The following is a 14886-nucleotide window of genomic DNA, read 5'->3' as shown; positions in this document are numbered from 1 at the left end:
TTTTGAAGAAATACATGGAGCAGAAAAACACACAGTTGTTGAAAAGAACAACAAAGAACAAGAAAAAAAAATACGCTGATCTCAAAAAGCACCCGGTTTTCAAAAAGTAACCAGATCCTAATAAGTTCTCCCTTTTCAAAATCATAAAGTACTCGGCTAATGAAAGAGTACCCGTATCTGAAAACTGTAGATAATATCAATCATAGTTATTTGGATCTTTCACTGTTTTACAACACTTCCATGTGGCGCCATCTGTGTATCAAAGTTTTATGGAAATCGCGAAGCTTTGAAGATAGCCAAAGAGAATTGGCTTAAATTACGGGCTTGGAAGCTAATGGAAGAACCATGGTTTTAAAAAGTAACCGGATACAAAAAAATACTCGATCCTTTAAAACTACCCAGTTGCGAAAAATTATACAGTCTTAACCAGGTAACCGGTTCTGAAAAGGTAACCAGCTCAAAAAAGCCCTTGATTCTAAAACTCGGTTCTAAAAATGTTTTTGATTCAAAAAAGTGCTTGATTTTCAAAGAATTTAAAGGTGAAAAACACCCGGTTGTTAAAAAGAATTTAAATCTGAAAACCACCCGGTTTTCAAAAAGTAACCAGATCCTAATAAGTTCCAGTTTTTCACAAAGTACGGGGATCCGAAAAAGTAAGCGGTTATTAAAAGAGAACGCGGACCTGAGAACTGTAAATAATATCAATCAACTTCTTTTGGATATTTCACTTTTTTACAATACTTCCAAGTAGCGCCTGCCTGTGTATCAAGATTTTGTGGACCCCGCGAAGCTATAAAGTTAGCCATAGACAACTGAATTACAGGTTTGGAAGCTAACTGATAAGTGAACTTCCCTAAAATCATAATTACTTTTCTACCTTTCTTGTTCTGAGTTTCCCAAGTCACCTTTATCTTTACTTGGTATGCTAACAGCATCAACGGTGTTAAATATCCTCAATTTGTTTTAAAGGGAGATAAATGGATATAGAGACCGAGCTTTTGTAACAATTATTTTAGTGTCGCTTTAAATTTTCCTACAAATTGGAGGAACAGAACCCATATGTGTATGCCGCTTGCGAACCTAAGATGCAAGGAATATGAATTTTCGCTGAGAAGCTTTTCGTTGAACTTGAACCCAGGACCTTGGGTGTAGAAGACGAAGCATGCTGCCACTACACCGCAACATAGAAAGACATTAAACAATTTTAACAAGATAAATAATTCCAGTAGTCAAGTCTGTTTAAATGAGCTGCTTTGGATCGTTCAGAGCGTGAAAACTTCACAAAAAAAAAAAGATACTCATTGGTAGCACTCAACCAAGAGGTGGGCTTTGTCAAAGGCTGATGTGGCTCTCAGTCTATACAGAATGTAGTAGAGGTCCCACATATCTCCACAAATTAAACAGTAATTATTTATATGGTTAGATTGCATACATATATATACATGACTCGGTGCGTTAGGAGGACAGCAGCTTTACTTTCGAAGAGTGCGGAGAGCGAGGGGCAGACATGTTTTATGTTATCAATAAGCGACTGACAAAGAAGTTGAGCACCAACAGTTGTGCTAACGATGGAGCTATATATAAAAGGCGAGTATTGAGGTAGTCAGCAGCGGGCGGCTGCAGCTGAATGCCCAGGAACGCAGTAGAGTGTAAGAATCACAATAGCCGTGCAGCGGTCTGCAGTAGGGCCCTCAGTTGTATAGGAATATAGGGATTGCAACAAATGAGTGGGAGTATGATAGCGGACCGGCCAACAGCAGAAATGAGACGGCGAATCGCGTACCAGTAGTGCAGTCGAAAGGGTGGGAGGTCAGTGAAGGCGCAGGGGCTGATTTAAGAGGTGTGGTCAACGGAATGTTGCCGTTTAGCGGGATGGTCATCTAAAGTGATACAAGAACTTGGCACACTTCTGGCTCGCTCGCTGCGCCACACAGCTTTCATATTGGCCAAGATGCAAATGGAAAAACGGGGTTGTACCTGCCGAGAGTTATTTGTTTTATTTAGAGACTGTGGACCGATCAAAAGGCTGAGGAAAAGTGCATTCTTATGATAAAACGATAGTTTCTGTTGCTCACGAAACTTTCCTGGACGTAACCCAAAACTGAGAAGAAGGAATTAGAAGGCAACGAGCTCCTTCCCACTTGGAAAGGGCGTTGGATTGACAAAAAGCATAAAGGTATGTTCGTCTTTGTTTTTAACTAAGTAACAAAGCAGGAGCAGAGATAAATACCTAAAAGGGGATGCGCTCCTGGTGCAATACCTACAAGCGCCAACAACAAATATAACTATTTTGAAGCGAAGTGTTTATTTGGCATTTCAACGAACCATCACCGAATATTTTTCATCAGCAGATGCTTGCCAATTATTGCCCAGCTGTTCTGTGTTTGCGTGCTGCTGTACTTTAGTATAGTTATAGCCATAGGTGAAGTTACAGTAGGAGTCGTGCTATTATAACGTTACGTTACATAACTTCATGGAGTTATATCACTCATGCCGTTTATACCCAAAGTTGTTTGACTTTATTGACAAAGATACTAGTTTTTGGCGTGAAAAATTCATACTTTAGCCAAAGATCTACGCTTTCGCTTGTCGCAGCACCACTACAGTGGGTCTTTAAGCCAAAAAGTGGTGTATACTTTGATTTGGCCAATGACTGCAGAGTAGTTGTCTATTGCATCCAGCGCATTAGCTCCTCTTGTAATCAGTTGTGTATAGAGATTTGGATATGAAATTTTGTGAATATGTCATTTTCTGAAGATTTTAAGGGGAAAAGATACTTCGGTCGCGACTCACTTGGATCTCCGGAGGATTTATTCAAGGTTGAGATCGGTATCATTTGGAACTTTATCGTTGCTACCCAACGATTCTTTAAGTAGCTTTATCTACGTCACCGTTATTTTATTTTATTTTATTGTATGTGGTATAACAACGGACCTTTATGTTGTCCAAGTGAGCTTCCCCTATCAGGGTAGCTATTACCAAACCTACCCTAACATAAGGGGAAACTTAAGTTGCATCTTTTACGCGATTATTTGGAACTATCCGATTCTGATGAGGTATAATATTCTAAGAAGCTTACGTTTTTATAGTCATCTATAAGACCCGGCAGACGTTGTCCTGTCCTAAATTTGGCCAATCTGCATACATTTTAATAAGATTTCTCCGTCTGACTCTGCCCTCCCCCTCTACACCTTTTCCTAATCCTTTTATTCACTCCTCCCTCCGTCTTTTTCGCTTCATCTATCTCCATCTTCGTCTCATTCTATCTCTATCTCGATATCCTTCTCTCTTTTCTCTTCTCTCAATTTCTTCTCATTCTTACCCTCTACACAACTAAAGACTCTCCTGAATTAAAAAAAAAATGTCATAGTACTTCTAAATCACGGGCTCCCTCAGAAACCCCCACCCTCTCGGCGGGCCTGGTGATGTGCTATACTTGATATCATTCGCCATAATAGTTTTTATTGATAAGCAGGTTGTTTAATTAAACACCAAGCAATTACACGGAAGTATATCCGCACCACCTGAAAATATGAGTGCCACTGCGTATGCGTAGCATTTTATTATTACGTATAAATAAAAAAATTTGCAATAAAATAATATTGCGACTACAAACTGAGACATAACCTATCCCGCCTCTCAAGTTTGATCAAACTACAGACGGGGTGCAAAACAAATTCAAAATCGGTTCAGTAGTTTAGGAGTCCATCGCGGCCAAAAATGTTGTGACACATGTTTTTTATATATTAAGACTATGAATATTGGCTTATCAATTTTTACTATTTTCTCTATTTTTCAGATTTGCCAAAATTTGGTGAACCATTACAAAATGTCACAATACCGGTGGGGCGGGAGGCGATATTGCAATGTGTTGTGGATAATTTGCAAACATACAAAGTAAGTTTTATTTAAATATATGAACAATAAAAGAAACTGAAAGTCCATATGAGATTAACAAATACATTTGCTTACTTCACACCAATACAAATACAGACATTCATAAACCTCCTTTTCAAAAAAAGTAGCAAAATCAAGTTAAACGGAAAGTAAAGAGCTTACAAAAAAGTACTTTCATACATATACAAATGCAATTATATGCATATAGGCTAAAAACTATGCCACAAATTATACGCTGGAATGAATTTTTCACACGCAAGCTGTAAAAAAATTTTCGATATATTTGTGTGTTTACTATAGGGTGAGTAGTAAGTGAGTTATGTTCATAATGCTGAATAATAATGCTGAGTTACATAAACCCAAAACGAACCAATCCCGACAGTTCACAATGATGAACTACAAATCACGAACATTCATAGTCCCGACAATATGTAAATTAGCAAACCACACACGATGTCATAAAAATACACATCACCGTTATTGTTCTATTACATCTCTGCACAACAAGTCTTAGCGATGCAACACCGGCTACGTGCTCTACACTATGCCATTTCTCAGAGCACTTTTTGGCATGGGCGGAATGTATAATAACGAAATTTTAGTGAATTTATATTTATCGTGTGTTCTCGGGGGTTCGAGTTGTCGGAATTTTATGTTGTCTGGACATTGTCCTGTAAGGATTTTGAAATATCACAATAGTGTCCTGTTAAAATCTCTGAAAGGATTGAGTATGAAGTGCAAAAATAAAATTAGCAAGTGTACATAAACCAAAAAAGTAGAAAAAGTTAAAAGTTAGTTAAAGAAAAAGAAGGGAGAGAACAAAGCGAGCATAAGGTACAAGCGAAGCGAAAGTTCGAAAGTAAATTTTAGAGTGAATAAGAACTCGTTTCCAACTATGAATATAAATTTTAGACCGATTGCTGATTTGCAGATGCGTTTTAAAGCAAAGGTGCAGTCAAATGAATAACGTTTGTGAGATTGTCTAAGTTCAACTTATGTCCTTGTCTGTGGAATTTATCAGATGTGTTTTAATGACATTTAGAAGAGGTGCAACCGAGAATGATGTAAGGGGACGAGCATACATTTCTTCTACGAGCAACGAGCTCTGGCAAGTATCAGGTACCGAACCCGGAGGGGGGGGGGGGGCTTCGTGGTATCAAATTCTCGTTAAATGAGATCAACAGGTTTAGTGTACTTACAAAATGATGCGAGCAGAAACAAGATCATTGTAGAGTAGGTTAATGTGCATGGCAACGAATTGGTTCCAAGAGAAAATGCATCAAAATGGCGCAAAGATCGCTACTTCGGAATGGCAACACAGCAACCAATCTAACAACCGATTAGTCAAGCATGATGCAATAAGTACAAAGTTTGTATCAGCTGAAGCTCACCCACATATTTAATATTTATGTACGTTTGTTCGCAGGCGAACTAACTTTTTCTGTTCATTTTTTTCTATCCTGATCACATGGCATGCTCAATATTTTTTCCCCAAGAAATTACCTTTCACTAAAGTAATTTTCACTCAATCAGCACCCAGACATGTGATGGCAGACAATGTGTAAAAAATATGCTTGCGAAATTTTATTTTTTTCACACCAACACACAGACACTCTGAAAAATTCTTTTTAACCTGCTAAAATTTTTTTGAGGCTTTAGCTGAAAAAACGCGTATATAAGTATGTGAAAAAAGTTTATAAGCGAACACCACACTCTTACATTCCAATTACAATTTAACGAACTACACGCTTGAATGGCTGCTTACCCACATGTATCTGGTTTTTTTTTGTTTGGGTGTGAGCGCTTGACGATTCAGCTTTTGACCCTTTTGCGAGTTCATATTTTTCACATTTAAACCGTTTCGTCCTTTTTACAATATAAGGCTAACATACTTTTTGGTTGATTGTTTATGCCTGAAGTGAGGTGCAATTTATCGATTTCAGATGATTATGCGAAGCTGAATTAACTCAGTTCATCGAGCGAGCCCATGTTGTGCGTGACTGTTCCTTTGCTGCTCTTCTTACCAGAGCTCCTGCAAATGCTGTTAAAAGGGATCCCCATTATCTCAGCCGGCACGACAAGTGGCCAATGACTGGCGATTGTGGCAATGATCCTAAAGATTACTTTTCTTGACCTCTTTAGAAAGTACATTTTTCCCTACAATCGTAAGTTGCCAGCTTCCATGCTGAACTTCATTTTTTATCCGTCGGTACGAAGTGAATTGTTTCCTTCCTCTCTGTGTTAGTATAGATCTGACGACGGCCAGATATAACCACAGCGCGAGGTTGTGTTTTAGACCCAGTTTCTGCTCACTATGCTTTTGGATGAGTAGAGGGTTATGTAAGCCTCTTAAACTCTATGCTCGACATCAAATTTCCAGCATAGCTTGCTGTTTATCTTTACGCACAGATACTTGATTCTCATGGAGAGTGTGAGCTCCATATCAGAGAGCAGTCGAACTATGGTATTATTTTTTGTTAGTAAACAGTATAAGCAACGTCTTAATAGAGTTAATGTTAAGATCGCTTTTGATAGCCCAGATGTGGAGCCTTCGAATCGTGCAAGGGAAAGTACCTAGTCCAATGATTACGGCGACGCATACGTATGCGATTACTTTCACGCCATTTGTATTGAGCTCAAGTAGGATCTCATTCAATGCAACGACACAAAAAAACGGGAGCTCCCTGCATAGTTACTTTACTGAGATTGTCAACTGCTTTTTGCCTATTTTGCTGCACTGATTGCGTCCATATACAGATATTTCTGTTTATGCCAGCTCTGCGGCATTGGTAACTACGCTGATTTCTATATTCTTAAAAGCTCCTTCTTTCTCTAAAATACTGCCAGAGTATACTCGTTGGTTTATAGGGATATTTTTTTGCTACATATAAGAAAAAGGAGCGCAGATTCTGAATACCTGCCGTTCACGTGTACATGTTACGCCCTCTAAAGTTTGGGTCCGTCTAAGGCCCTCCTTTCGCGGATGTCTAAGTGTCTTTCCTGCACTTTCTTGCAGGAAGGAGGTAAGGATTATGGGTCTGTAGGCTTTACCAAATTCATGTATTCGACTGCCTGCTTTGGGTAGGATATGGCCCTTTTCCTGCTTCAGTGAATATATGCTAGAATGATGACTTACAATTCAGACAACTTTAGGCTCATCAAGTCTCTGAAGCATTACCAGAGTGATTACGTTAGGGGCCGAGCATTTTAAGTGGATGATTTTAATATCTCTTACAAATAAGCGCACGTACCTTTTCGTAGAATATGAACATAATATATCACGTAAGGTAGGCGGGTGTACTACCTTGGGCATAGTAGATAGGGCTAATGTTATCGTCTACTTTTATAGCCGTCCCATCTTAGCTTGAATTTAACTCAACGCCTTTCTTTTCCTTCTTCAACCAAACCCCGAATCTTCAAATCAATTAAATGTTAAATGACGCTCTATCTCGTGTGGCAACACCTTTAGGCACTTTCCACACTCAAATGCCAGCTAACACGCCCACACATCCCACTGTCTGTCGATTTATGAACTTCCTAATCTTACTCATAACTATCTCCTTACTATTCTATTTTATTATATCCATACATTTTAACCGTATTGTTGTCTTATATACCACAAACCATTAAAACTTTACACATTTCTCGTTAAGCGCTTACGCTAACAAAAAAAAAAAAAAATCCTATATAAGTGATATACGTCATTATTTTTTATTGTATATTATACTACGTATGACCCTTTTGTGCCTAAATGTATGCTACATTTCTTCAAAGTAATTTCAACTTGTCATAACATCAACAAATCATACGCAATTTACACGCAGTCCAACCAGTGCCAAGCTTTACATTTAAGGCGAAACTTTTGTTATTATTACAATGCTTTTATAAGCGTTTCAGTTAAGTTGTGTGTATGTGTGTGTGCTACGTTATGTAAATGTGCGTGGGAAATGAAGTAAGTTTTCTGTGGCTCATTTCGTTAAGGTGAAAAAGTTTTTGATTTTTTTTAGAGTTTTTTTTTTCGTTTTCTTAACTTGTTTGGGTACCCGCGCGAGGAAAGTTTTAAGCTTACTTTTCGTTTTGCTTATTTTCGAACTTGTTTGCGTGCTTTAAGTTATGAATTTTTGCATATTTTCAGGGTTTCCCTTTTATAACTTTTGTCGTATTTCTTTCTTATTTTTGTGTCATGACTACTTCAGGGATTGTTGAATCGCTTTTGTATATACTGACTTTACACAATTGCAGACGTACATATATAAACATTTTATAAAGATAAAGTTAGATAAAGTTTCTAACTATTATGTTTACATTTAATTTGATTCGTAAATAATGGCATTCGAAAATTGTTGTGCCACATTTATTTAATTTAATGTAATGATTTTCAATGACCATCACGTTAAGTTTGAAGTTTAAGAAGAAAAAGGACCAAAGTTTATATAAGCCGGCAAAAATGTAAAGAAAACTGTTCAAAGGCTTGGTACTTTGTTTGCTTGAAATATAGGATATAAAGGGTTTTTGGCCCCACGGTCGGAACGTTCAGCCTACAAAATGCCAGTTCTCCAATGGACTGAGGTTGATCGACTTAGGCGGTGCTCGAATAGTTGAGCTAAGTTGTACATATAAATATTGGGGAGATATTCAATCAGTATTCTTAATTAAAAAACTTAAGAAAATTGCTCCCTCAAATTTATGAAAAGTATTCCAGGTTCGATTTCGAGCTCAAGGCATATAACAATAATTTTTATGATAACTATTAGTTTTTTTAATTTTTCTATAATTGAAAACTAATTTTGGACACCGTTTTTCTAGCTTCTATTCCAAGTTAAAAAATAGTTATTCAATAATAAATAAATAGATTGAAAAAAAACAGTAATTTCATAAAAATTATTATAGCTCTAGATTTCGAATACAAACTTTTTATAAATAGGCCGATTAAACAAAAACAATTATAAATAAAAGGGCTTATGCAACGAAATTTTCCTCAACTTAAAGAAAATTTATTTAGGAGACGTTTTCCTCTTATGAGATAAGTGTTTTTTCTGAGTGTACGAAGCAATCTTAAATTTGACTCTTGAGCGACACCCCTAAACTGTGTCAATTCGAAAACAAAACATATATGTGATATTTTCGACTCTTTATCCATCTTAAGGAGTGAGATGAGAAAAAATCGATGATTTGATTTATATGGCCCACCGTAATGCATACATAGACACGCATATCAGCTGATACGTATAAGAACTCAAATAACTAAACTTTAACCAATCAAATAATGCAAGTGTGTATTCCTCTATATTTTATCTTTACATATCAACCTTACATCGGCAACCGTTGGAACACCTACGCAATCAACATTTACCCACAATCGTACATACACACACACATATGTAAACTTGTGTGTGTCTATCACCATGATATTGTGGCAAAATTGAACATAACAACCGTCACGTCAAACGGATAAATAAACAAACATACAACATGTATGCCTACATGCACGCATACAAACACATAAATGCGAATGTGAATACCTGTAAATAAATATACAAAAACAAATAAATGAATGCGTGATGCGGCTTTCGTGATGGTAATGTGGAAATGGATGTTTTGTGGCGAATGGGTTGACATGTCTCATGCCAAACAAACATGCACACACGCACTATCAAACTTACACATATACACACACGTTCATGCAATCAAATATATATGATTTTGTTGCATACTTATTTGTTATATTTTATCTACCGCATATCATGCTCTGCTCACCGCTTCTCGTACACTGTGCCCATATGAAAAACCCCAATTGCTTGCAATTTCTAGATTGCGTGGCTGCGTGTCGATACACAAACCATACTAACGATACAAAATCACGTAATAACGAAAAACCATCGAATGAGTATAACTCACGCTGAGAAACGTGCTTGGATATTGAAAATTCGTGATGTTAAAGAATCGGACAAAGGCTGGTATATGTGTCAGATAAATACCGATCCAATGAAGAGTCAGGTCGGTTACCTGGATGTTGTGGGTGAGTATTAGAATTCGTTGTATTGCCACATATATTAGAATTGTTATATATGACTTAGTATACGTATGTGTATATATATTACGTGTTTATCATATTATATCAATTGGAAAGAGGTTTTGTATTTGGGAAATCAACAATTACAATTTACTAAATTTGTATGCAAATTCGGAACAAAATTAATGGAATCAAAAGTATTGACTGGGTATTGGTGTATTATACCTGTGTGTTAAAAGCTTTTAATTAACGAACTGAATGAGCACCTTTCTATACGAGTTTCTTCTCTTGCTTATTGGAAATTAAGGCGTGAGTACCAAGTACTAGTAAAGTTCAATGTGTAAACAGACAGGTCCAACAAATTATTGTTTTGTTATCGACCAGTTATCGAAAGCGAAATTGTTGTCGACTTTCGGTTCCTATAGGCCAGTTCAATGTCGTCCATTTCATAATATTAAAGTTTTATCAGTATATGTTTCAAAGAAAACTAAAGAGTCGTCGACAACAATTCGATAACCCGCCGATAACAAACTGGTAACACTCATAACATTTACGCAACGATTCGATAACTCTTTTATTACAAATCAATAACCTTTCGATAAAGAAGTCGCTAATAATATATCGATAACAAATAGATTAATTTTCGATAACATTACGACTACCTTTCGATAACTAATCGATTATTTTTCATAGTAAATCGGTAACGCGCAGACAACAAATCGATAACTTTTTGGTACCAAATCAATAACTTTTTGATAACATATCGACAGATTTTCGACAGATGATCGATAACATGCCGATACCTTTTTGGTAGCATATCTTCAAATTTTCTATAAAGATTCGATAATAAATCGATAAATTTTCGATAAAAACCGAAAACTCGTCAGTAAAAAATCGATAGCTTATCAGAAACCTTTGTTATTAACAGCACGTTGATAGAACAACACGTTTATAGAAAACTGAAAACACGTCTATACCCCGTCGACAACTCACCAACTACAAATCTTTAACTGGTGACTAAGAAATAAGTGACCGATAACAAACCGTTAACACTTCAATAACAAAATTGATAACATGCAGTCCAATTTCGGGTCCGGTTTCAGGCTTGGTTTTGGTTTTGATGTTAAATCTTTCGTTTACTACCTTTTCGCTTTCCTTTTCCATCTGTTCCTCTCTTTCCAGGCTTTGCCATACCGTGTCGATAACTATAAGCTCCGTAATTTTGTTCCACATTCTGCATATCCCTATATCGTGAGCAAAGATGTTTATATACCGAAAACTAGAATATGAGAATTTAGAAATGTGTAAGTAGTAAACTTTGGTTATGTTGAGTGTAAGCTTCCCTGTCGGAAGTAGTTCATTAGGCATCAGTTGTGATGCCACTTTCGAAAATGGCGAATTAAGCTACAGCTATTTAAAAAACGTATATTTTTTGAATAGGAACAAATTCAACCCTTCAGAAGATCTTAAGAGATCCGAGTGAGCTAAAACCAAAATATTTTCGCCTCGTTCTGCAAAAAGCTGAACACGCTAGCATGAAGTGACTCGATAATCCCAACTCCTACATGCAACTGCAACAGGAAACTTTTCCAGTATGTTAAGAAGTACAACATGGACTCCGATTGGACAATGACCTCAATTAGTATTGATATATGACTGTGAACCCAGTCATTGCTTAGCTGACTCGAAGCCCTATACAGAAGCAGACTACGGATGGCCTGGAGAAATTCGATTAGACATTGACCTCAATCATCCTTCATAGATGAGCCTTTGTGAACCCAATAACTTAAGCAGATTTTCTTCTATACACTTGCAGTCTGTGTTTGCTCGGCTGACTCGAGACATAGGGCCTTGATAGCATATTTGCAAAGAAATCTATTATATATCAGTTTCCATAGGCCTGTTGTTTTTAGGAGAAACAAAATCTATGGACAGTACCTGAGAGCTATGACCGGCATTTGGAAAAACAAATCTTGCTATAAACTATATTGAAAAAAGGGTGGATTATAAGCGATGCAACAGAGTATTGGTGTATGTGCCTTCAAGAGCATCGCGCGCTGTTAATAATAATCACTGAATAGAAATACAAAACCATTTGCAATTGAAAATTTACCCGAAAAGCAGGGGCTAAAAAAGGGGGAAACATATCTTAGGTGATACATGGAATTCCAGATAATGGAGATATTTCTCCATTTCCATGAGCATTAAGCAAGAATTTAGGCAGATATGGCATCATGAATGTTAATCAAAAGACATCGAGTTTCGTATTTGAAAAATATTTGGCAGAGTTGCCACCTAATCGATACAATTTTGGAAATATCCGCACTAGTTTCGAAACTGTTTCAAGTCACTTTGATGTTCTTTTCGGGATCGCTTCACTACCTTTTCGGAGTTGTTTTAAGTGCGAACTTGACACTGCAACGGGATATCATTTGGAACTTATTCCAGGATCATATTGCGAAATACTTTGGGATCGTTTTGGTAATGTTTCAAGACCATTTCATGACGGTCTTCACAATTTTTATGTGACAACTTTGGGACCGGCTTGACACTATTTTAGGATGATTTCGCGGCATTTGTGGAATTATTTCGGAGCTTTGTCGGGGTCATTTTGATACTATTTCGGAACCTTTCTGTACTATTTTAAAATCAGTTTGAGAAAATTTGGAGATTGTCTTCAGGTTTTTTTTTTGTGATCGCTACGAGATTTGTTATATTTCATTTTATTACCATACTATTTCGAGATACTTTCGGTACGATTTTTTAATTATTTCGAGACCAGTGGTTCTGTTTCGATAATATTTTGTAGCTGTTTTGGGATCATTGGAATTATTTCTTGATAATTTTGGTACTGTTATTCGAGATCATTGGGGAACTATCTTTCAATAATTTTGGGACTGTTTGGGAATTATTTCAAAATGATTTGGGAATGGCTTCCGGGATGACTACGAAATCGAAAAGGCCCGAAGGCTTTGCTTGGCGATATTATGCGAATGAGTTGAGCTGCTACGGCTGGAATGCATTTCTACCGAATCCTGAATTCACCGGCAGATGAATGAGAAGACCTCCACTGAGTTTAAAAAAATTGGAGAGGCGTCAGTTTTCGCGAAATAGAACTGAATGGTGGGTCTTACTGCGCTACCGTGAGTTGGGTCGGTATTGATGATGATGATTTAACTCGTTCTTTAGAGTTATTTTAATTAAAAATTTAAAGAGTGTAGGAACAAGCTGAGTTCTTCCATGGGCACACACCCAAAATCTTCTATTTGAAAATTTAATCAATAAAATATTCTACTAGGATAACTCAATGCTTTTGGAAAGCATTTGACTTTACAACCAACAAAAACTCACTTGATCCGACATCCGTACCTAAGCCTTTTTTTTCGTGGCTAATTTTGTGTCGACTTTCTAATATCCAGACCTAACAACCGCTCATAAGGGACTCAATTAAAAACAAAAACCAAAAGATATTTCGTATACAAATTTCATCACTTACTTTCTAAATACTCAGCAAAAGACCAAAGTTAATATCGATAATTGTGGGGACTGTATGGGCAAGTTAGTAGTGAAATTAACTTTGATGTACAAATGACAAAGCGTATATAGGGTACTTTTATTGTATTGTTCTTGTTATTTTAACTTTAATACAACTTCATGTTTCAATTTGAATTGTTTTAATATTTATCAAGTTACTTTAATATTTATTTCCAAATTTTTCTTTCAAAAATGTTCATAAAGTGAACGGAAAGCGGAATCATTGCTAAAAATACACTTTTAGAAAATCCAATTCCACTCATCAAGTTTCGTTGAACGCGCCTAAATATATTCCACAAAATTTTGACTCAAAACAAAAAGTTTAGATGTGCCTGATTGTGTATTAGGGTAATATGAAGAAAAAGGCAATACTTAGAGACAATTGACAAATCACGTAGTGGGGGGCATTCATGTAACTGGGATTAAGTCATCTGTCTTTACACCAATATGAACTATCAATGTTAGAGACTTCAAGCTCATATTAATATTATTCACATCTTTATTAATTCAATGGCAAAAGACCTTACTGACTAGATTTACAATATTACAATATTATTATAAATTAACTTAAAACAAAGTAACAATGAGTTCAAGTAGCAGTTGTATTTGGTCGGTTGTAAGACTCACTCAGTAACTTAAACAAAGGTCTTGCCATCGCAAAGTCAACATCAAGACTTCTACAGATCAGATTAAACTATTCAAACCCTCTAACGAGAGATGCAAAATTAACATAATTAGATCTCCGAACTTCAATGTAAAATGTGTTATAAGACGGAGAGCTCTATTGGGAACATTGCAACAAATTTGTCAAGAAGAGCTGGTCAGTCAATTATGGTATATTTTTAACAGAACGTCTCGCTTCGAGCGGCAATGATGTCAATAATCACGCACCTAGAAATATATGGAGGCAACGAATTATCAAAATAGAGTGGTTGTAGAGCGAATCGAACGAGTTTGCGTAAAACTCTTCCAATTCACGCCGAGCGTGTGCAGTAAATTGGATTCCAAATGACAGATGCATACTCTAATTTCGAACTATATAAAATTTTCTTATTATATGGGTCCTTAAAGTCCTTCGCATACCGTCTTAAAAAAGCTCAAATTAGCATAAGCCTTCGATATGATATAGTTAACATAATTAAAAAAAGTGAAAGAAGAGTCAAAAATTATACCGAGATCACGAAATAACGCTGTGTGCAAATTTTGTTATTTTTCTCAAATATTAATTACTCTTTAAGGATAATAAAAGACAAGCTGCACAAATTTTCCTTAGGCAAAAAGAGAAAAGCTCACCCATAAATCTTATTCATGACAAGGAAAGTAAAAAGCTTAAGCAGTTATTTACAAATCCCTTCTATGAATAATCCAATTAGTGTAAAATATTTTTATCTTCATGTGCTTTTTGAACAATCAACAGACGCCATTCTTAATTGTTTTAGATC

General features: G+C 36.3%; 1 protein-coding gene and 1 long non-coding RNA gene across 5 annotated transcripts in view; one reads left to right on the top strand and one right to left on the bottom strand.

The window, feature by feature from the left end:
• LOC137239336 (uncharacterized) overlaps window positions 1-14886 on the bottom strand; it is a 329408-nt gene that overhangs the window by 42817 nt on the left and 271705 nt on the right. The gene's annotated exons all lie outside the window — the stretch shown is intronic.
• The window catches only part of DIP-theta (Dpr-interacting protein theta), a 554628-nt gene that overhangs the window by 451065 nt on the left and 88677 nt on the right, over window positions 1-14886 (top strand). For all 4 annotated transcript variants that reach the window (XM_067764509.1, XM_067764510.1, XM_067764512.1 and 1 more), the window contains 2 exons: window positions 3800-3897; window positions 9709-9916. In XM_067764509.1, coding sequence (XP_067620610.1) covers window positions 3800-3897; window positions 9709-9916 — 306 coding nt within the window. The remainder of the gene's footprint in view (window positions 1-3799; window positions 3898-9708; window positions 9917-14886) is intronic.

Source organism: Eurosta solidaginis, chromosome 2, assembly GCF_040869045.1.
Source record: "Eurosta solidaginis isolate ZX-2024a chromosome 2, ASM4086904v1, whole genome shotgun sequence".
In the NCBI taxonomy this organism is placed as follows: Eukaryota; Metazoa; Arthropoda; class Insecta; order Diptera; family Tephritidae; genus Eurosta; species Eurosta solidaginis.
This window is presented reverse-complemented; position numbering and strand designations above follow the sequence as displayed.